Genomic DNA, 19,012 nt, shown 5'->3' with positions numbered 1-19,012 from the left:
AAACATGTACATACACATGGCACTTGGCAACCTTCAGTCTCAAAAGACTATGGTATCGCGCTCTGAAAGGTGGTTCTGAAACAGCGTCTAGTGTGGCTGAAAAGGCCAATTCGGGAGTGACAATCCCTTCCACACTGGGAGCAAGTGCAGTCTGTCCCTGGTCTGTCTCCCTAGCTGTGGGCCTTCCTTCTTTGCCTCTTAGCCTCAGACTGTTGGCCAAGTGTCTCTTCAAACTGGGAAAGGCCATGCTGCACAGCCTGCCTCCAAGCGGTCCGCTCAGAGGCCAAGGTTTCCCACTTGTTGAGGTCCACTCCTAAGGCCTTCAGATCCCTCTTGAAGATGTCCTTGTATCGAAGCTGTGGTCTACCTGTAGGGCGCTTTCCTTGCACGAGTTCTCCATAGAGGAGATCCTTTGGGATCCGGCCATCATCCATTCTCATGACATGACCGAGCCAACGCAGACGTTACCTAAAATTAGATGTCAAACCACTTTAATAAAGAGGCATACACTTCCAATAAAAACCCATTCATGGCTATTTACTGACAGGAGTAATATCACTAGAAAATGATTAGGGTTCTAATAAGAAATCCAAGGCTTATCAAAAAGTGTGTAAAAAACCATGCGGTTAGGCTGAAAAAGGTGGATAAGGATTTGCCAGAAAAAAGGATGCAAAGTTCTCAAGACTATTTTCTCTAGCCAATGACATTCATTGCAGACTCTAAAGATCCACTGCATGTAAAATGCTAAAAATGACTGATTGGAAGTGCTAGTCAGTCTGGACGAGGGTACTTCCTGTTGCTAATGACAAAAGCGTTGAACAAAGAGTGGCGATACAGAAACTAAACTGTGGAGAAATCCTTTAAGTTGAACCAATGTGACACTGACACCCATTTGGTAAATCTCTTCCTGACTACACATGCTGCACATGTAGACTTATGAACACACATAGAATTTTAATATTGTGAATCAATATAGGAGAGCATATCTTTGTCATGGCTATAGTTCATCTAGATAATAGGCAGATGGAGACATTAAAAGAAAACAAGGTTTCCGAACAGAGGATAGCACTTAGGCGCAATCCTAACCAACTTTCCAGCACTGGCATAGCTGTGGCAGTGGAGCATGTGCTGCATCCTGCAGTCGGGGGGGGGGGCAGTCATGGAAGCATGTATCCACAGCTTCGATACAAGGTAAGGCAATGTTTGTTCCCTTGCCTTGGAGTTGCATTGCCCTTATGTCAGTGCTGGAAAGTTGGTTACGACTGTGGCCTTAGATCATTTCACAAACATGGTGACTTTGGGACAGAATTATCTGGAGTAAAATGGGAAGGTGAATCCACTCTGAATAATATTGTGGTAAGTAATATGAGTGGATTCCATGGATGTCTTTCACCATGTGGTAAGAGCAGTTGTAAAAGATGGGATTCTGTATTCTCACTGATTTCTATTAGAGTATTAGGTTGCCGTTTCCTGTTTGCTTTTCAGTGTAGAATTGGTCTCCTGGTCCCAGAACTTATGGAACTTTGTTTGCCATCCAAACAAGTGATGACCCTAAAGGCTTTAAAGGCTAAGTTATGCCTTAGATGTAACAATTAACTTTAGTGAAATTGGGATCTACAAGTACCACTGAAACAACTGGAAGCAGTTAACTGTGACTAATGTTACGCAGTGGGACTTAGAATCACAATTAACTTTAAGTGGAGTGGGACCACAGAGTCCTCTTCAGGGCATGGTGAGGGCAGAAAGTAGATGTGTGCCTTGAAACATTTTATTTATGTTTGGCCCAAGGTTATTACTAGTCTTGCTTATGGTTCTCACAGGGTTAGCACAGTGACGAAATAACCACATTGATGACAAGCCATCACTTTCCTTTCAGATTTTCTGGGACAGGTTGCACTGTTGTGCTTCTAATGCAGTAATGTTAAGATGGAACTACAGTCAGCTACAGTCAAGGGTGGAGGCCCATAGCACTGGCTGCTCTTACCTCCTTCCTGTAGGTCTGGTGGAACAACCCCTATTGCTTTTGGATACTGTTGCTAGTTGATAATGCATATTATTTTTGAAAAATCCCTCCCCTGCCCTTCTCCTCTGATCCTCTTGTTGTGTGTTCCCCCCACAGCATGTGATTGCCATCCCGTGGGTGCAGCTGGGAAAACCTGTAATCAAACTACAGGGCAATGTCCCTGCAAAGATGGAGTGACGGGCATCACTTGCAATCGATGTGCCAAAGGTTACCAGCAAAGCAGATCTCCCATTGCCCCCTGCATAAGTAGGTGGATGCTCTTTCTGAAGTCTGTGCCATAACAGAATTAATCCTGAGTCTGGCCTGTGTACTAACATCTGTTTGGATAGACCCACTTCGTCTGTCGGTCACTTTACACATTACTGTTTCCATGGGTACATGCTATAGATCCACCTGGTGAACTGACTGAAACGTCAATTCTTCAAATGCATACACTGTTTCCCCTGCTGCATCCCACCCCCATATGCACAGCGGAAATGCACAGTGAAGAACTGCAGCCAATAGAAAAGTAATAAAAAGAGACATATGAACTTCAAATGGACCAGTTTTAATGAGTACATAGCATGGGTCTAATGTGTACCTATTAAAACAAATGTGTGCCATGAATCCTGTGTGTGTATATATTTGAGTTGCTTGTGTTTATGTATCTGAATATATGGCTGAATTTCATATACCTCATTGACCAAAATGGTTAGATGATGTGACTCACATAATGTAAGATCAAATCCCACTAAAATAATTGGTTGAAAGCAGTGTTGGCTGCAGGTGTTTTAAAGGGGTCTTGGGCACGCCTGCTCTTTACCATGGTCACCATTGCCCTTTTTCCTGCCTACTCCCTGTGACCCAACATGCACCACCACTCAGAAGAAGTTAGTTAGGACGGGGCTGCCCCACTTTGTGTGCCCGTTTTATAAAGTTATACTGAATAGCACTTGCAGATTTGAAATGCCAAAACATGAACTGTATAAGGCAGATATATTGGGGGGGGGGAATGATCCATTCAGCCCAGTATCCCATCTGTAGTCGCTGGATCTGGATGTTTCCCATATTGTTCGTTGTCGCTTGCGGCAAATGAAAATATTAGGAAACATCCCAAGTGTCCTATGTAGTTGGTTATTGCCTTTAATAACATGCACAATTCTTTTAAAAATCTCATTCTATGCTAGGAAAAGGCCCATCACTATTATGGTTGAGAAGTGAGTGTGGCAGGTGGCGTGGATGAGATGGGTGTACCTCACTCATAGCAAGTCGGAGCCAGCTTCCACAGTGTTTGTGATGAAGGGCAAATGTTGCCCTTGGTGCAGTAGTGAACCCAGTGTAGCACTCTGCCCACTTTATGGTCCAATCATTTCCTACTTTAATGCTGGTGGAGTGTGCTCTGCTGGCACTAGCCCTTGCAAAAATGCTGTAAAGCACTTTTAGAGCATTACAGTTAGGCACACTTGTGGGAAGGCGAGAGCCTCCCCATGTGTGCCAACACAGTGAAAAACATTTGCCAGAACAGCTATGTTCTGCACGTGCAGTGCAGGGGCAGAGGGAGGGCAGGGAGGGGCTGGAATGGGGCAGGTAGAGGGTCGATTGGGCTCAGAAGGGGGGCAGAGTCACTGGCACTGGTGCATGCTGTATCCTATCCCCCTTCCTGGGTCTGATCTACAGACACAGTTCAACATGAACTTGTGCTAACAATATCACTGGTGCAGGTCTGAGAGTGCACTTGAGTGTGAAGAAGGAGAGCTTTAGGCAGAGACTAAACTTGCTTCCTGTGCCTAGGGATCCCAACAGGAGCACAGAAAATCAAGTCAGTTGCTAGCTGCATAAACCCCACCCTTTCATCTGCATGGATCCATTCAGGGTTCTTTTTCTTGGTCATACTACAGTGTGACAGAAACTTGGGAACTGACTTTTTAATCTACAGAAATTGGTCAATACTGCTAATGATGTTGCAGACTTCCAAAGGCCAGCCATGAGTTGTATGAGAAGACTCTTCTTCCTCTTCCTCTTCTTCCATATTACATTTGTGAAGCTGCAGAATGATAAAGTGTAAACAGTCATTTCCTGTTCACCCTTCCAATTCCTTCTGCTGTCTGTTGCTAGTTATAATACTGTAATCATGACAATGTTGCATTGGGCCCTGTCTGCTTCTGCCTTTAAGAAATGCCTTTAAGTCTTAAAGAGCAAAGACAGATCCACGGCAACCTTGGAAAACCAAAGGTCTACACCCAGAAGCAGAGAACAGACACGCTGTGCTCATCACTCTGTTTCCTCATGGAGAGCAGGGACATCATGGTTGAAAGAATCAAGCCTTTGTGAGAGGCCAGGATACATAGAATAACAACAGCAACAATAATCTGGAATAAATAGTGAAATACTATACTCTGGTTCTGTTCTTTCATGGCTGTAAAATTACTCATGGCCTGAAGCACATGACAGAGCAATTTGGCTGAAGCTAAGCAGGTCTGGTGAGTGCCTAGATGGAAGAAAACCATGTATGCTGCCTGGAGGAAAAGCAGGATATACAGGAAATAGGTAATGAATAAATATTGTGGGTTGAAATCACAACCACACAGATTACAGCGAAAGATCACAGAACGATGACTAGTTAATCCATAACATGCTGTCATCATCATTTTGTTCACATGAGTAGAGTAGAGTAGAGTAGAGTAGAGTAGAGTAGAGTAGAGTATGGGCCACCAAACCCCAACCCATGGGCTGAATCTGGCCTTCCAGAATAATTCTTCTGGGCACAGCATAGCGGTGGCAAACCATTCTGCCCCACAGCCAGAGGTTTTCGCACCCAGTCATTGTTGAGTATTGCGCCAGTCAACTGCTTCCCCAGGAAAACACCTTGAATGGCTCTGCGTCTGGATTTTCTTGGGGAAGTGGCTGACTGGCCCAATGCTCTGCAAAGTTCGGGTGTGAAAACTATTGGATGTGGGGTGGAATGGTAGGGCTTTGCCACCACTGCGTCGCTTCCAGAATAATTATTCTGACACACCTCAGGCTGCAGTTTGGAGACCACTGAACGAGAGGATAAAAATGTAGTGAGGATCACTCCATGCACTTTAAAGGGCCCAGCTTTATCCAGTTTTCCAGTGCTGATGCAGCCATGCCAATGGGATGCAGTCATGGAGGCCTCCTCAAGGTAAAGCCCATTTTAAAAGGGGCCCGGGGTGCACTGCAGTTGCATCAATGCTCGAAAGTTGGATAGGATTGGGCCCAAACACATTTAAACAAAAATGCACCATTTTGTGAAATTAAGCACTCTGATTATGTGAACAGCATAGCCCTGCTCAAAAACTGTATATAATCAGCACGTGGAGGGTGAGGGATCAAGATCACAATGCTAAGCTCTGGCCCTGGCCCTGTCTTCTGTTCATTGATTGTTGAACACGGTGGCTACACAAGTACACGTTGCATGCACATAGGCTGTGCCTCTGTCATCTGTACCCCTACAAGTATACTAGGTATAAAGTCCTCATATGGCTTTTATACATGAAGTTCATGCACAAGCAATTATCAATGTGAAGATCAGGGATGGGGCTAGTGTGCGTGATCCTGACCACCTCTGTGTGTTTATTGGACCCCATTTTCAGAATATATGGACAGAGATTACATGAGGGCCTAAGTAGCCAATTAACCAGGAACACTGCAGATGCAACATCAGGCTATTGCTTATATTTAATGAGATTTGCCACTGAGCTTTAGAATGGTTAATTTTGAACCATTGCTAATATAGCTCTAATGTGCAGCAAGCTACCTGATATTTTCTGACATTTGTTTTCTAAAAATGCACAGTTGGAGGCAATTTGTCTTTGAATGGCATAACTTTATGGCCTGATTAAATTATAGGCTCTGATTTACCATTGGCTCTATTTTATTCACTGCACATTTAAAAGGATTCCAGTTATTTCTGTGTACCAAAATTCATGTGATATGGAAGATCCATATCTTTTTTTCAAAACAGTTGTGGGGGATATGGCTCTGGAAGGGAGTGATTTCGACTGAGGAATTGGGACAGGAGAAAAGAGCTAACCTCTCCATGTCACTTTCCCCAATCAAGTTAACTGCTGTGAAGTAAAGGAAAAGAGATCAGAAGATCAATTCACAAATCTTGTATAGTTTGGCACCAATGTACACTAGAATGAAATGAGAAAGCTCCTAGAGTTAGGAAATCCATATGTGGATCTTTGATGCAGCCCTGAAACTTTGAAATCAATTCCAGCATTGCTATATGCAGTGATAACTAGATGACAGCCTGTTTTGATAATAATTAGACTTGGATGGTGAAGAGAAACCCCAATGGGTGCTGAACTAATGGCTATACACACAGTTACTAAATTCCCTCTCTGGCCACTGAACTTTTATTTACAATCAGTTTTCTTCCTTTGCATGATGATTTTTGCAGTCGTTCTGTAAAAGTGTCCAACATTTCCTTAGTTGGAGGAAATAACTTCCCATTTATTCTTTCCTCTTCCTGTCCACATCTTCTCCACAGAGATTCCTGTCGTGCCTCCCACCACTATTGCTAGCAGCACAGAAGAACCTGCAGGTATGTTATTTATTTATTTAAGCCTGTTCAGTTGTTTGCCCAAAAAGTTCCTATTCCATGATAGGATAAGCTTACTGCTAAAATTATATCCACAACAAAGTAAATGAAGCTGAAAAAGATTCACGTCTTTTAACTGTAGAAGGTATAGTATCATCGCCTTAAAATATGTTTTCTTAATTTTAGAATAAAAGAAATGACATTAAAGGTTAAGAATTGATCTTCTATTAGCCAAAGAAAGAGCATTTGCACAGTATGGTACTACATAAAGAAGATATACATGCATTCTTTTCCTAGAATGTGTACATATCTGATTGGTTGTGATCACTGGCATTGCTAGTGGGGTACAGGCCGCACCGGGTGATGCGCCGGGGGGGTGATGCGCCCTGGGGGGAGGACGCACTAACATCGTGACATTAGGAGCTAACCATCGTACCATACGCCGTTGGATGTGGAATGTCCAGTGGAGTGCAATGCAAAAAACAAATGAAATCGCTCCTTTCCTTCAAAAGTTATGGCCCAAAAACCGGAAAGAAAAAATGAATTGATCCCTATGGAAAGTGAAAGTGAGCTGTATCACACGTTTACTTGCAAGTAGGCGAACTTGCCTTAGTGCATCGGAAAGGGTAGGCTGAGAGGAATCCAACGATACCAGAATGGTCCTGATCCACTGAATGCAGCCCCCAAAAACAGAAAAGGGAGAAGGAGGTCCCTGCCTTCCTCCCAGCTGCAGTCTATTGAGCCCTATGGAAAGCAAAGCAGCCTCACAGTCGTGTTTCCTCGCGAGTAGGCAGATGTGCCTTGGCTGCTGGTCAGGCCAGGCAAAGGGGAATGTGAGGACACCAGAAGGGTCCCAGTCCGATGGAGCTGGAGTGCAACAAATGCTCCAGAAGGCAGCCTTCCCCCCCCCTCACTAAAAAGGACAAAAAAGAGGCTTGAACTGGTAAGAGGAAAGTTTTCTATTTTGCTCTTGTAAAGCCAGGAGGGTCTTTATCTTGATGTGCCTGAAATAGAAGAACTTTAAACTGGGCACTGGGAGGGCTGGAAATCTCACTGATTCTTTTTTTGGGGTGGGGGGGTGGGGGGGGGAAGTTATTGCAGGCAGACTAAAGAGTAAGCTCCATTAACCACTATGGGACTTACTTCTGAGTAGACATGCATAGGATTGGGCTCACAGGCTGCAATCCTACCCACACTTTCCTGAGAGTAAGGCCCATTGACCATTATGGGACTTCAGAGTAGACAAGCATAGGATTGGGCTCACAGGCTGCAATTCTACCCACACTTTCCTGAGAGTAAGCCCCATTGACCACAATAGAACTTACTTCACAGTAGATTCACTTGGTGGAACAGGACTGGCTCCCCCTTATTTAATTATTTATTTTACTTTATTTTATTTATAATTATTTATTTTAATTTGCTTGGTGATGTCACTTTTGGCCATGACATCACTTCCAATGGGTCCTGGACAGATTGTCATTCTAAAAAGTGGGCCCCAGTGCTAAAAGTTTGAGAACTGCTGCAATAAGTAGTTAATAAGTTGACACGGGGTGTGTGTGTGAGAGAGAGACTTTACAAGTTTTCAAAATCACTAAAATCAGAGTTTGGAGGACTAATACCATCATGTTATATGTCAATCAATGCGTAATTTCATGGAGAATACAATGAAACAAACATATCTGTGTTCTAACAAAAGGTACAGCCAAAAAACCAGTGGGGACGGGGTGATGGTACATCACCACGCCCACCACCTGGGGCATTTCCCCCTCACTGCATGGGGTGATGCGAATCCTAGTGATGCCACTGGTTGTGATACTCTGGCTGGGTAGATAGCCTGCAGGAGCAGCAGACGATCCTGTGGGTAATCAACTGATTTTCAGGACCTCACATAACTCAGGTAGCTGGGCATAAATTACCTAGTTGAAGGGAGCCAGTAATATAACTAGGCTCCTTTTCTTCCTTACTATATAGTTGCCTAGGAAGAAGATATAACTTGGAGTCAGGATGATCTTTGGAGCAAGATGCACAATGCTGCAAACCATCTCTGTGGCAAAACTCTGGTATCTATGAAAGGAAGAAGCAGCAGCAGTGCCTTTCTGTATGATCTGTGAACAGAGATGCTTTGCTTCGTCTGCCTCTTTAGCATGAGAAGCATGACGGAGACATGCTTTCTACATACGTATAAAACTAGCAAAATGTCTTTCATGATGGACTGATTGTAGTGAAGAGAACAACCACATACTACAGAAAAACTGGAAAGAGGGCAAATGTGTTTTGGTATGCTCTGTTTCTTGGACATGCTGGAGTGTGATGCTAGAGGGTTGTCAAAGAGATGGCTGATTTTTACATATGCTGTATTATACTATTAGAAGTGCAGTTAACGTTATTTATGCAGTTAGCATTATTCATGATACGTGTAATTTTTACATTCTGTTTGGGCTAAAAGTTATAGGAATACAAGTTTTTATTCTCATACAGTGTGGAGAGAGTTATTAACAGAATGGAGAAGGAGTAGCAAACAGTCAAACTTGCAACCAATGAATAGTGGCCTGACAGTATCTCCTGGATTCCTAAATTGTTTTTAAAAAATATTCTTTGCCCCTTCCCTAGCATGTATCATTTACAAAGGAACAATCCATCTTTTCAGAAGAGATTGTAGCACAAGGCGCCTTCTCTTTAAAAGCACAGCTTTAAAAGGAAAATTCAGCCAAATTGAGCAATCTGATTGGCGGTGGATCCTAAAGTGCATGATATCCTTTTAGTAGTAATTTTCTTGGCCTTCTTAAGCACTACTTTAGTTGGGAAGGATGCAAGCTCCTGTACTGTATAATTTTTATTTGACTGCTGCATGACCAAGATTTAGGCAGCTGTTGGAGTATAGTATGTTCCAGATTCCATCACCACATATACATTATGCAAAACAGTTGCTCAGATGTAGTGGAAGATTGGGGGGCATCACCACTACTTTTCCATTTGAAATTGCTTGTACTGTTGCATGTAACGTGTATGTGTGTATTTATTTATTTATTTACTTACTTACTTACTTACTTACTTACTACAGTATTTCTACACCACTTTTTGCCTCATGGTAGTTTACAGTGATAATGTAAACTTGCTTGCAGGCTAAAAGGCTAAATAAACTCCCCATGTCATCTATTGATAAATATGCATACAACTGCATAGGTTCCCAAGACCTGGGGTTGAGAGCTGAGCCATACATAATACCATAATAAGCAACCCAGAAACCCAGAATAGGTACCATAGAGGGACACTGATTCCCAGGGAGAGGTAGTACACCCCAATCTTGAGCTTTTTAGCACCCACTGGAGCAGTGGCACCAAAGCAGCTACTGCTGTATCCAGCAAGCACCAGGAAGCAGCCAGACTTTTGTCCCCTTGCCCTGGGGAAAGCTCTAAGCCCTGCAATGGGGCTTCTCAAGTCTGCATCGGCTTTTTTGCCGGCCCAGACTTGAGAGACTCTATATTGGTCCTTGTGGCTAGACACAGAGTTCAGGATACAGCAAAGCAGAGCTCCTCTGATCCCAACCCCCTCCTGCCCCAGTTCATCTGCCCATCCGCCCTTCCCCTGCCCTCATTCTTCCCTTCCCCACCCCCCAGAGGTCACGCTGCTGCCTGGCAGTTGCACATCAAGTCCTCTTCCTGCCAGCATGTGCCCAGCGCCAGCCAGTGCTCCCTACTCACCGGGTGCTGTAAATGTGCTTTACAGCACTTTTACGGCATCTGGCACTGGGCCAGTGTAGGATTGGGCCCTTAGAAAATAGGGACTGCCCCAGATAAATAATGTCAGTTCTATACAAGTTCCAATATAATTGTAAATAAAAACATCTCTATTTTTGTTACCAACCTTTTTGCAAAATTGCTGTACCTACTAGAACATCAATATTTATTGTTTCTTGTACACTGTACTTCAGAATTAAGGGGATAGGTTGGGAGCAGTTGGAAAGAATGACCTTGAGATCAGGATCATGGAAACATGATTTGAGGTTGAGGAAAGTTTGCTGTTTTGAACTACAGGCTTACTTCTGGTAGCTTAAAAATTGGACTAGGAGACTCATGAGAAGGCATGTGATCAGTATCTTTCAAGTTACCTTATTTTAGAAGTTAATTAATGTCTAGGAAGCATCAAAGCAATGTACACAACAAGGGCATCGAAACCTGGAGCACACCCCATGTTCCTAATGTGCAGTAAAAAAGAAAAAAGTTTCTTCCCGTGCTTCTCACACAGTTTTGTCAGGTTCAGAAACTTCTGGTTTATTTAAAGCTGGAAATCTTGCACTTCTGGCTTTAAGGAAACTACACAGGGAGCAAGGGAAGGAGTGGGATGATCTATGGGGAACGATCCGCTTCTCAGCTGGGTGAGCAGGAATCAGATCATAGCAGCTTGTGGCAGGCTAGAGGAAGGTGGCAGCAGACCTGGGGCGAAGAACTTCCTGAATTTGCTGCCCCCAGACTCCTTGCAATCTGCTGCTGATGTAGTCTGCTTCACCTTGCCTCATGAGTGGACCACAGCAGAGTCCTTGTGAGTGAGCAGGCAGGTTATTATTGAGCTTACCGTACACATATCATAGATTTATAATATGTAGACTCAGACATTTCCCACATTGTTTGAAGACTCCCCCCCCCCCCCTTTAGAAACATAGAAGCAAAGACAGGAATTCCTGCTCTTGATGTTATTTTCCCTCACCTGGGGCAGAAGTGAAGGCTGCCATAGAATACAATGGAAGAATTCAATATTTTAGCATAAATGTGATTAGGCTGCTTTCTCCTCTCCTGTAGTAGCAGCATGTTTTAAAATGTGGTTTTTATACTTTTTTAAAATAGTTTTTTTAACATTTAAAAGTATTATATGGTATGTCTGCATGCAGTCATCTCAGACTATCTGGTGCTGAAGTACAGTACTTTTCTTTATTGTACCTGTCCCCTCTGCCTGTGGCACATTGTGCTCTAGGTTGCATATACAGGTGTGTCTGAGGAGGAGCTGGAAAATAGGTGGATTGATGGCCCTGGCTTTTCTAATGATTATTTCAGCTAAGCAATTACATTAGTATAAACTGATTGTTCAATGCAGTGAACTTAGGGTATGAACCATGCTATGAACTTTTTTGATGCACCTGAATTTCACCTTACAGCTGCCCAAAAGATTGAGCTACACAAATCGGAGCAGTCCCTTGAAAGATGAACTGAAACAATTCTTTTGCAGTATTTAAGGTTAAGGTTTCCTGTAGGTCTTATCTAGCTTCTCACAAAATGTAGGAACAGAATGGTGTCAAAGATGACCCATTCTGTTTTGGCTTAACATTCATACTTCATTTGTAACAGCTGTGATACATGTGATACAATGTAATTATATAAATGCTTGGGCTGATCAGAACTGGACAGGACAACATCCCAGAGACTCTACTGTAGGAAACATTATTTCATTGCCCCTGGAGATGAATTGAATTTGGCCTGTTTTCCAGACTTGTAATTCCACTTGTACTTAATCAGAAGGGGGTGGGAAAATGAAAGAAAAATAATTGTAATTTTCTTGGTAATCAGGAAAGAGAACCAGTGTAATTCTGTCACGACTGTGTTAACTGACATCGGCTGCAGTGCTAACCTCACTTTCCTGGGAGTAAGTTCCATTGAACACAATTGGATTTACTTCTGAATAGACCTGGTTAGGATTGTGCCCTTCACCACTAACAATATGCTACTTGTGAAATGCAGAACTGTGTTTCTTCTCTATGTGTATACATACAGTATACATACATACAGTATGATGATGCATACAGTAAGTATAATTGGAGATTATTTCACATGACATGAAATCAGCCCAAGCATGGAGGAAACAAGGTGTTGAAATCAATGAAACTTGCTCCTAAGCTCGTATAGAATTGCAGTCTAGTTAAGATCCAGACTAAGGTTTTATTTGAAGCTGATTGCAGAAGAGCACAGGCCCAGCTCTGGCTTAGTTTTCCAGAGCAGAGGTTCCACTGGCATCGCTAGGGAGGTGTGGGGGGTGCGGGCCGCACCGGGTGATTGGCCGGGGTGTGTGTGTGTGTGATGCGCCCTGGGGGAGGATGTGCTAACATCGCGGTTTTAGGAGCTACCATGTCATGCCATACACAGTTGACTGCGGAATGTCCAGTGGAACACATTGCAAAAAACAGAATGGAAATAGCTCCTTTCGTTCAAAAGTTATGGCCAAAAAACCGGAAGGAAAAAATGCATGGATCCCTATGGAAAGTGAAAGTGAGCTGTATAGTGCGTTTACTCGCAAGTAGGCGTACTTGCCATAGTCTGTCAGAAAGGGCAGGCAGAGAGGAATCCAAGGACATCAGAATGGTCCTGATCCAATGAATGCAGCCTCCAAAACACCTGAGAAGGAAGTCTCTCTCTCCCTCCTGCAGTCTATTGAGCACTATGGAAAGCAAACTCAGCCACATGGTTGCGTTTCCTTGCGAGTAGGCAGACGTGCCTTGCCTTGCCCTTTGTTCAGGCCAGGCAAAGGGAAATGTGAGGCCACTAGAAGGGTCCCAATCCGATGGAACTGGAGCACAACAATTGCTCCAGAAGGCAGCCTCTCCCCTCCCCCCCCAAAGGACAAAAAAAGAGGCTTGAACTGGTAAGGGGAAAGTTTTCTATTTTGCACTTGCAAAGCCAGGTGGGTCTTTATATGGATATGCCTGAAATAGAATAAACTGGGCACTGGGAGGACTGGAAATCTCACTGATTCTTTTTGGGGGCTTGTTACTGCAGGCAGACTACAGAGTAAGCTCCATTGACCACTATGGGACTTACTTCTGAGTAGACATGCATAGGATTAGGCTCACAGGCTGCAATTCTACCCACACTTTCCTGAGAGTAAGCCCCATTGACCACAATAGGACTTACTTCAGAGTAGATTCACTTGGTGGAACAGAACTGGCTCCCCCTTATTTAATTATTTCTTTTATTTTAATTTAATTTATTTATAATTATTTATTTTAATTTGCTTGATGATGTCACTTCTGGCCATGACATCACTTCCAATGGGTCCTGGACAGATTGTCATTCTAAAAAGTGGGTCCCAGTGCTAAAAGTTTGAGAACTGCTGCAATAAGACGTTAGTAAGTTGACACGGGGTGTGTATGTGTGTGTGTGTGTGTGTGAGTGAGTGACTACAAGTTTTCAAAATCACTAAAATCAGAGTTTGGAGGAATAATCCCATCAGGTTATATATATCAATCAATGCATAATTTCATGCAGAATGCAGTGAAACAAACCACATTGAAATATCTGTGTTCTAACAAATGGTACAGCCAAAAAACCAGTGGGGGTGGGGCGATGGTTCATCACCACACCCACCACCTGGGGCATTTCCCCACCCACTGCATGGGGTGACATGCAGGCCTCCCGTACCGGGTGACAGGAATCCTAGTAGCGCCACTGAGAGGTTCTTAATCTTTCACAATTACAGACTCCTAGTGCATTGCCTACTATACCCCATATCCCTAGTTTAAAAAAAAAAATTGTTCAGAGATCGAGACGCCCATCATTTGATCCCACACTTCCAAGATAATGGATATCCCTAGTTAAGAATCCCTGATCTAGACTGAGAACGCTGCCTTCAAAAACAGCATTCCCAAGAGATCAAGGTGGTTCTGAGCATGTTTGCAACAGCTCTTTTCATAGCCTGTGGCCTGTAAGTCTGGGGTGAAAATTCAAATGCAGAGTGGTGTCTTCCCTGGTGTGACCATTTTGCTGGCATCTGCAAGTACATACTCCTGTGCTCCTACTTCTGAAATACATGGTATCGTGTGATTCTTCCTAACACGATAAAGCAGCAGTGATGGAAAACACAGATGCAGCCACTGTGGGCTTTAATAGAATTAATGTGATACTTGATATTACACAACCTCCAATAGAGAAAGTAACACAAATTACTTTCTAATACCAAAATATGCAGCAGCTGCTTCCCTACTCCTCCTGTTGCTACATCTCTAAGGGAGGAGAGCCTAAAATGGTGCTTAGCATGTTTAACACTGTTCTTCTGCTTTCAGCAAAAACATTTCACAGTGGAGCTCTCTTACAATGAAGGAAGGCAAAGGTCATGCCAAGGGTTAGAAGGCGCCCACCAGGGGCTATGACTTGCTGTCAAACACAACACAAAGTTCGTTGCATCCCCAACCTCTAGGTTGGAGCCTGTTCATCCTGCTTTGGTTTTGTGGGTAGACATGGCTGTCTTGCAACAAAAGGACATCTTGAGAGGAGCTGGTAGGCGAGGAAACAGGTGTGGGTGCTCTTGACAACTGCAATCCAGTCGCCTCCTAAATATCTCCCTGTAGTTGAAATTCTGATTTCTTTTATTTTTGTTAAAAATAGATAAACATTTTTCTATATGCCACTTTCGCAAAATTATTTTACAATTCTATTCTTATCTTCAATAATTGTGATATGTTTTGGTGGGAGGCTCACATATGTCACCAAAATAAAATGTTTGCTCCAAAAGATCCCACACATTAATTTGCTTTTACTCCTGCTTTCCTCCTAAAATGAGATAAGGGCTAAAGATGATAAAACAGTTTCACTTCAACACTGATTGTAAGAAGAGTATATCTGTACAAATTTGACAAAATAATGGTATTTGTTTCAGTTAAATTAATGTTCAGATGAATAGAATGGAGAAGGAAACATGAAAACTTATAGAAACACTGTTATATGAAAATCTGTTGGGCCAGATTCTGGTCTCAGTTATTTCAGTCAGGCTGCAGTTATTTCAGTCAGGTTGCAGGTTACAGACTTTCCAGGGAGTAAGCCCCATTGAATATAATGGAACTTACATCTGAGTAAACAGGCATAGGATTGGGCTGTGAGTCCTTTTTCTTATATTGGTGGAATGGCCTTTTTTACTGGTATCTTTTGCTCCCACCTACCATCTGGTACCAGGAAAATCTGACACCATGATGTACAGATACTCTTTTAATGGATTTCAGACATATTAGGATGCATTAAAAATACAGGTGGAATCAATTTATGCTGACTAAGATCCTAACCAGGTCTACTCAGAAGTAAGTCCTATTGTGTTCAATGGGACTTACTCCCAGGAAAGTGAGGTTAGGATCACAGCCTTAAGCAATAATGCAGTTCACTCATTGTAGATCACAATTTTTAGCGGGTCCACACTTCATCATGCCACTACCACCCCTCTTTCAGAAGTCAATGCGGTATGAACCATGTCTATTGATACTTGGTTGATTAAGAGAGAGCGCAAGACTAGCCAGAAATAGAAATGGGATGGTCAGTAAATAAGGAAAGGTAAAATGTTGTTCAGCACAATTCTATGCAGGTCTACTCAAAAATAAGGCGAGACTTACTCTCAGGAAAGTTTGCATAGTATTGCAGCCTTTGTCTTGAAAATTCTCAACTGGCAAGCCTACAGATTAGGGAAGACTCAAAAGACTTATGAAGCCATTCATCACACATTACTTGTGTTTCAGAAAACCTGGACAATGCATGGGCTTCGTTAGGTTTGGTTCCCAGTTTTCCAAAAATGAATGCACCTCCTGTTAGATAGGAGGGTGCTAGGTTTATTCCAACCCCTGCCTGCTGGTCAATTGTTGTTTTAGGGTGATACGGATAGCCCAGGATATGTGAGGGTGTCACACTTGATTGTCAGATCTCTTCCACCAAAGCAGTTCTGTGTTTCTGAAAGATTTAGCTCGATGCTTTTATCTTGCTCCTGTATGTCTTCAGCATATAGTCCATGAATGTTGGGCATGGCAGACAATGTGACATATGTTCAGAGAGTAAAATGAAGCTGGTAATTTATAGTGTGTTGTGTTATCCTGTTCAGATTTGTAATCATGTAGATTGCATATCCCTATCCTTCAGGCAATTTATAACCAAGAATTCTACAGCATGCCAAGTACTGGTACACTTCTTGAGTGTCACCTGACAGTCCATGAGAAGGATAAAAAATGGAGAAAATCCTTCTGTCCTCCATATAATGATGCGCTGGTCAAGAGTGCTTCACTTGGTACAGTGAAGAGTACAGACCAAGTGCCTTCACTTGGTCTGTAAGGCTGGAGAGACAAGGAAGGGCCACAGCAGGGAAATTTATTAATGATGCTGTAGCTCTCACAGCAGGCTGCTCAAGTCTTGATTTCCCTCCTGGCAGCCCCAAGTGAAAGACTATAATCTAATTTCATGCTTTATTTGTGCCAATTTGTTTTTCAATCAATCTTACTCAGCAAGAAGAAAAGATATTGCTGGGGGCCCATTTGTTCTGTCTTGTTCCAAGGGTGAAGTTAATAGCAGTTATGTTTTGCTGGGATTCCTGAAGGGATCACTGAACTTTACTCGTTCATTCCAGCTCCCTGTTTGCACCTCTGCTCTGACATCCCAACCTCACTTTAACCAGTGTAAGCAGCAGGGCCTTTGGCTTCAGCAACACCTTGGTTCTTAGGCAGACTTAGGGCGCAATCCTAACCCCTTGTGTCAGTGTTTTCCAGCACTGACATAAGGGCAATGCAGCTCTGGGGTAAGGGAACAAATATTCCCTTACTTTGAGGAGGCCTCCGTGACTGCCACCCAACTGCAGGATGCAGCACATGCCCCATTAGCACCGCTATGCCAGTACTGGAAAGCACTGACATCAGGGGTTAGGATTGCACCCTTAAGCATTATGAAGCAGCTTAAATTGGCACAAGGAACATAGGCCAAGAACCACCCCAGGCATTCTGTAGCAGTGGCAAGAGATGAAGTTTATGCTTACTCTTCCATACTCCTAAATCTCACCCAAAGGAATGAAGAACATATTCCCCCATGGGCAATTTATGGGATGTTCTCCCTATGCGTGACAGAATGTATGAAGTAAATACTCACAAGGGAAATGCAAATCTTTATCACTTTGCACAAGGCTGGAGCACTCTTTATGGTTGCTTTTCAGCAGCCAGTGCTGGTGGAACGCTAGTCCTGCCAGCCATATGTTAGTAAGGGCAAAGGATTTTCAGACTGCAGTGCCAATGCATGCTTGCTAGAGACACTCTCTCCCCACCTCCCTTCTGCCCACCAGCCTTCAACAGCAACTGGAGAAAATGCTAATTTCCTCAAGCCTTGCTTCACCAGCCTCCTTGGAGGATTAGGGAAGCACTTGCTCTTTTCTTCCCCCTCCTACTGCAGGTCTCAGAGGGGCTGACCTTGAAAACACCCTCTTTGCCTTGCTGCTTTTGCCTTCTCATCTTTGCTTCTAAGCAGCCCATCAAAAGACAGAGCCGGAAGATGACTGACAAACATTTTTCTCTCCTGAGCAAGGATAAGAAAAGTAACCAATAAATGACCTCTCCCTCTCTTCATTTCACTATGGTTAGTGAGTGCAGCCAAAGATCCCTGGTACAGTCTCCCAAGAGAATGATGCCCCTGGGCTAAATCACCTGGATTTTCAATTATGCCTGTCCTGAAAATGAACCCAGGAGAATCATTCACACAGAAATGTGTCCCCAAGGGCAAATAGCTGTACCCTTCGGGGAAAGCATAATTTGTGCATGCTTAATGACCAGATGGCTTCACCTAATGACCAGGTGGAGTAGCCATTGCAGGAGATAGTTTGAGAGAAGACAACTGGCAGTGAATCACAACCAGACTGATGGAGACATCCTGGTTGCCTTCCTTCTCTTTCTAATTTGTTCCAGTGGAATGGCTGCTGATAACAACACCTATATTCCAATTCCTGAAAGTTTTCACGTTGGGAGAAAAAACCTGTTATCTTCCTATCTGAAGAGGAGAAATAGTGTTGTGGCTTTTTATTACAACAATATTGAGCTAGATTATGTTGTTAACAGCCTGATCCTAACCCATGCTGCAAAAGGTAGTCCAGCTGGCCTGCCCCTATCCAGCACAGAGCTGGGGCTAACTGTGGCGCAAGTTGAAGTAAGGGGAATGAACTCCCCTTCCCCTGTGTTGCGCCGCAGCAAGCCCTATGGGGCTGGTCAGATTTGCACCAGCGAAATTGCTGATGCAAATCCGAGCAGCCCGGGTTGGGGCAATCCGGCTGGGGATGGGGGTTTGAATCCAGCCTAAGTGCTGGAGTCTGGTCCCACCTCTCTCCCCGAGGCAGTCCACCCACTTGCCCGCCTGTTGCTTGCCCTCCCTCTCCCCTGGAATGCCTTCATTCTGCCCTTCCCTACACCCTGCCCTCTGCAACCGCCCCCCCACACCAGCCAATTACCTTCTCTGGGCAGCACAGATGTTGGATGCAGCTTCTGCAGGCTGGCGTGCATCCTTGTACCAGCCCAGCTGACTCCAGAAGAAGTGAAAGCCTTTGCTACAGTACTAGACTGATGCAAGGGATTTGCACTGTCCCAGAGAGTGCTCAAGATTGCGCTCTCAGGAAAATAAACTTCATAACAGGAAGAACGACTGAGTATTCAAGCATTTTCCCTTGGGAAGTATGGGATCTCC

The 19,012-nt window shown here is 43.6% G+C and overlaps 1 protein-coding gene across 2 annotated transcripts in view; it reads left to right on the top strand.

The window, feature by feature from the left end:
* Positions 1-19,012, top strand: part of NTN1 (netrin 1) — a 151,915-nt gene that overhangs the window by 105,044 nt on the left and 27,859 nt on the right. Inside the window, exons 4-5 of one of the 2 annotated variants that reach the window (XM_066617664.1) lie at positions 2,120-2,269; positions 6,519-6,572. In XM_066617664.1, the coding sequence (XP_066473761.1) occupies positions 2,120-2,269; positions 6,519-6,572 (204 nt within the window). The remainder of the gene's footprint in view (positions 1-2,119; positions 2,270-6,518; positions 6,573-19,012) is intronic. The other variant, XM_066617665.1, reaches the window with a different exon arrangement.

This window comes from Tiliqua scincoides, chromosome 2 (assembly GCF_035046505.1).
Source record: "Tiliqua scincoides isolate rTilSci1 chromosome 2, rTilSci1.hap2, whole genome shotgun sequence".
Lineage (NCBI taxonomy): Eukaryota > Metazoa > Chordata > Lepidosauria > Squamata > Scincidae > Tiliqua > Tiliqua scincoides.
Note: the sequence above shows the minus strand (reverse complement) of the source record. Positions and strands in the feature narration are given on the sequence as shown.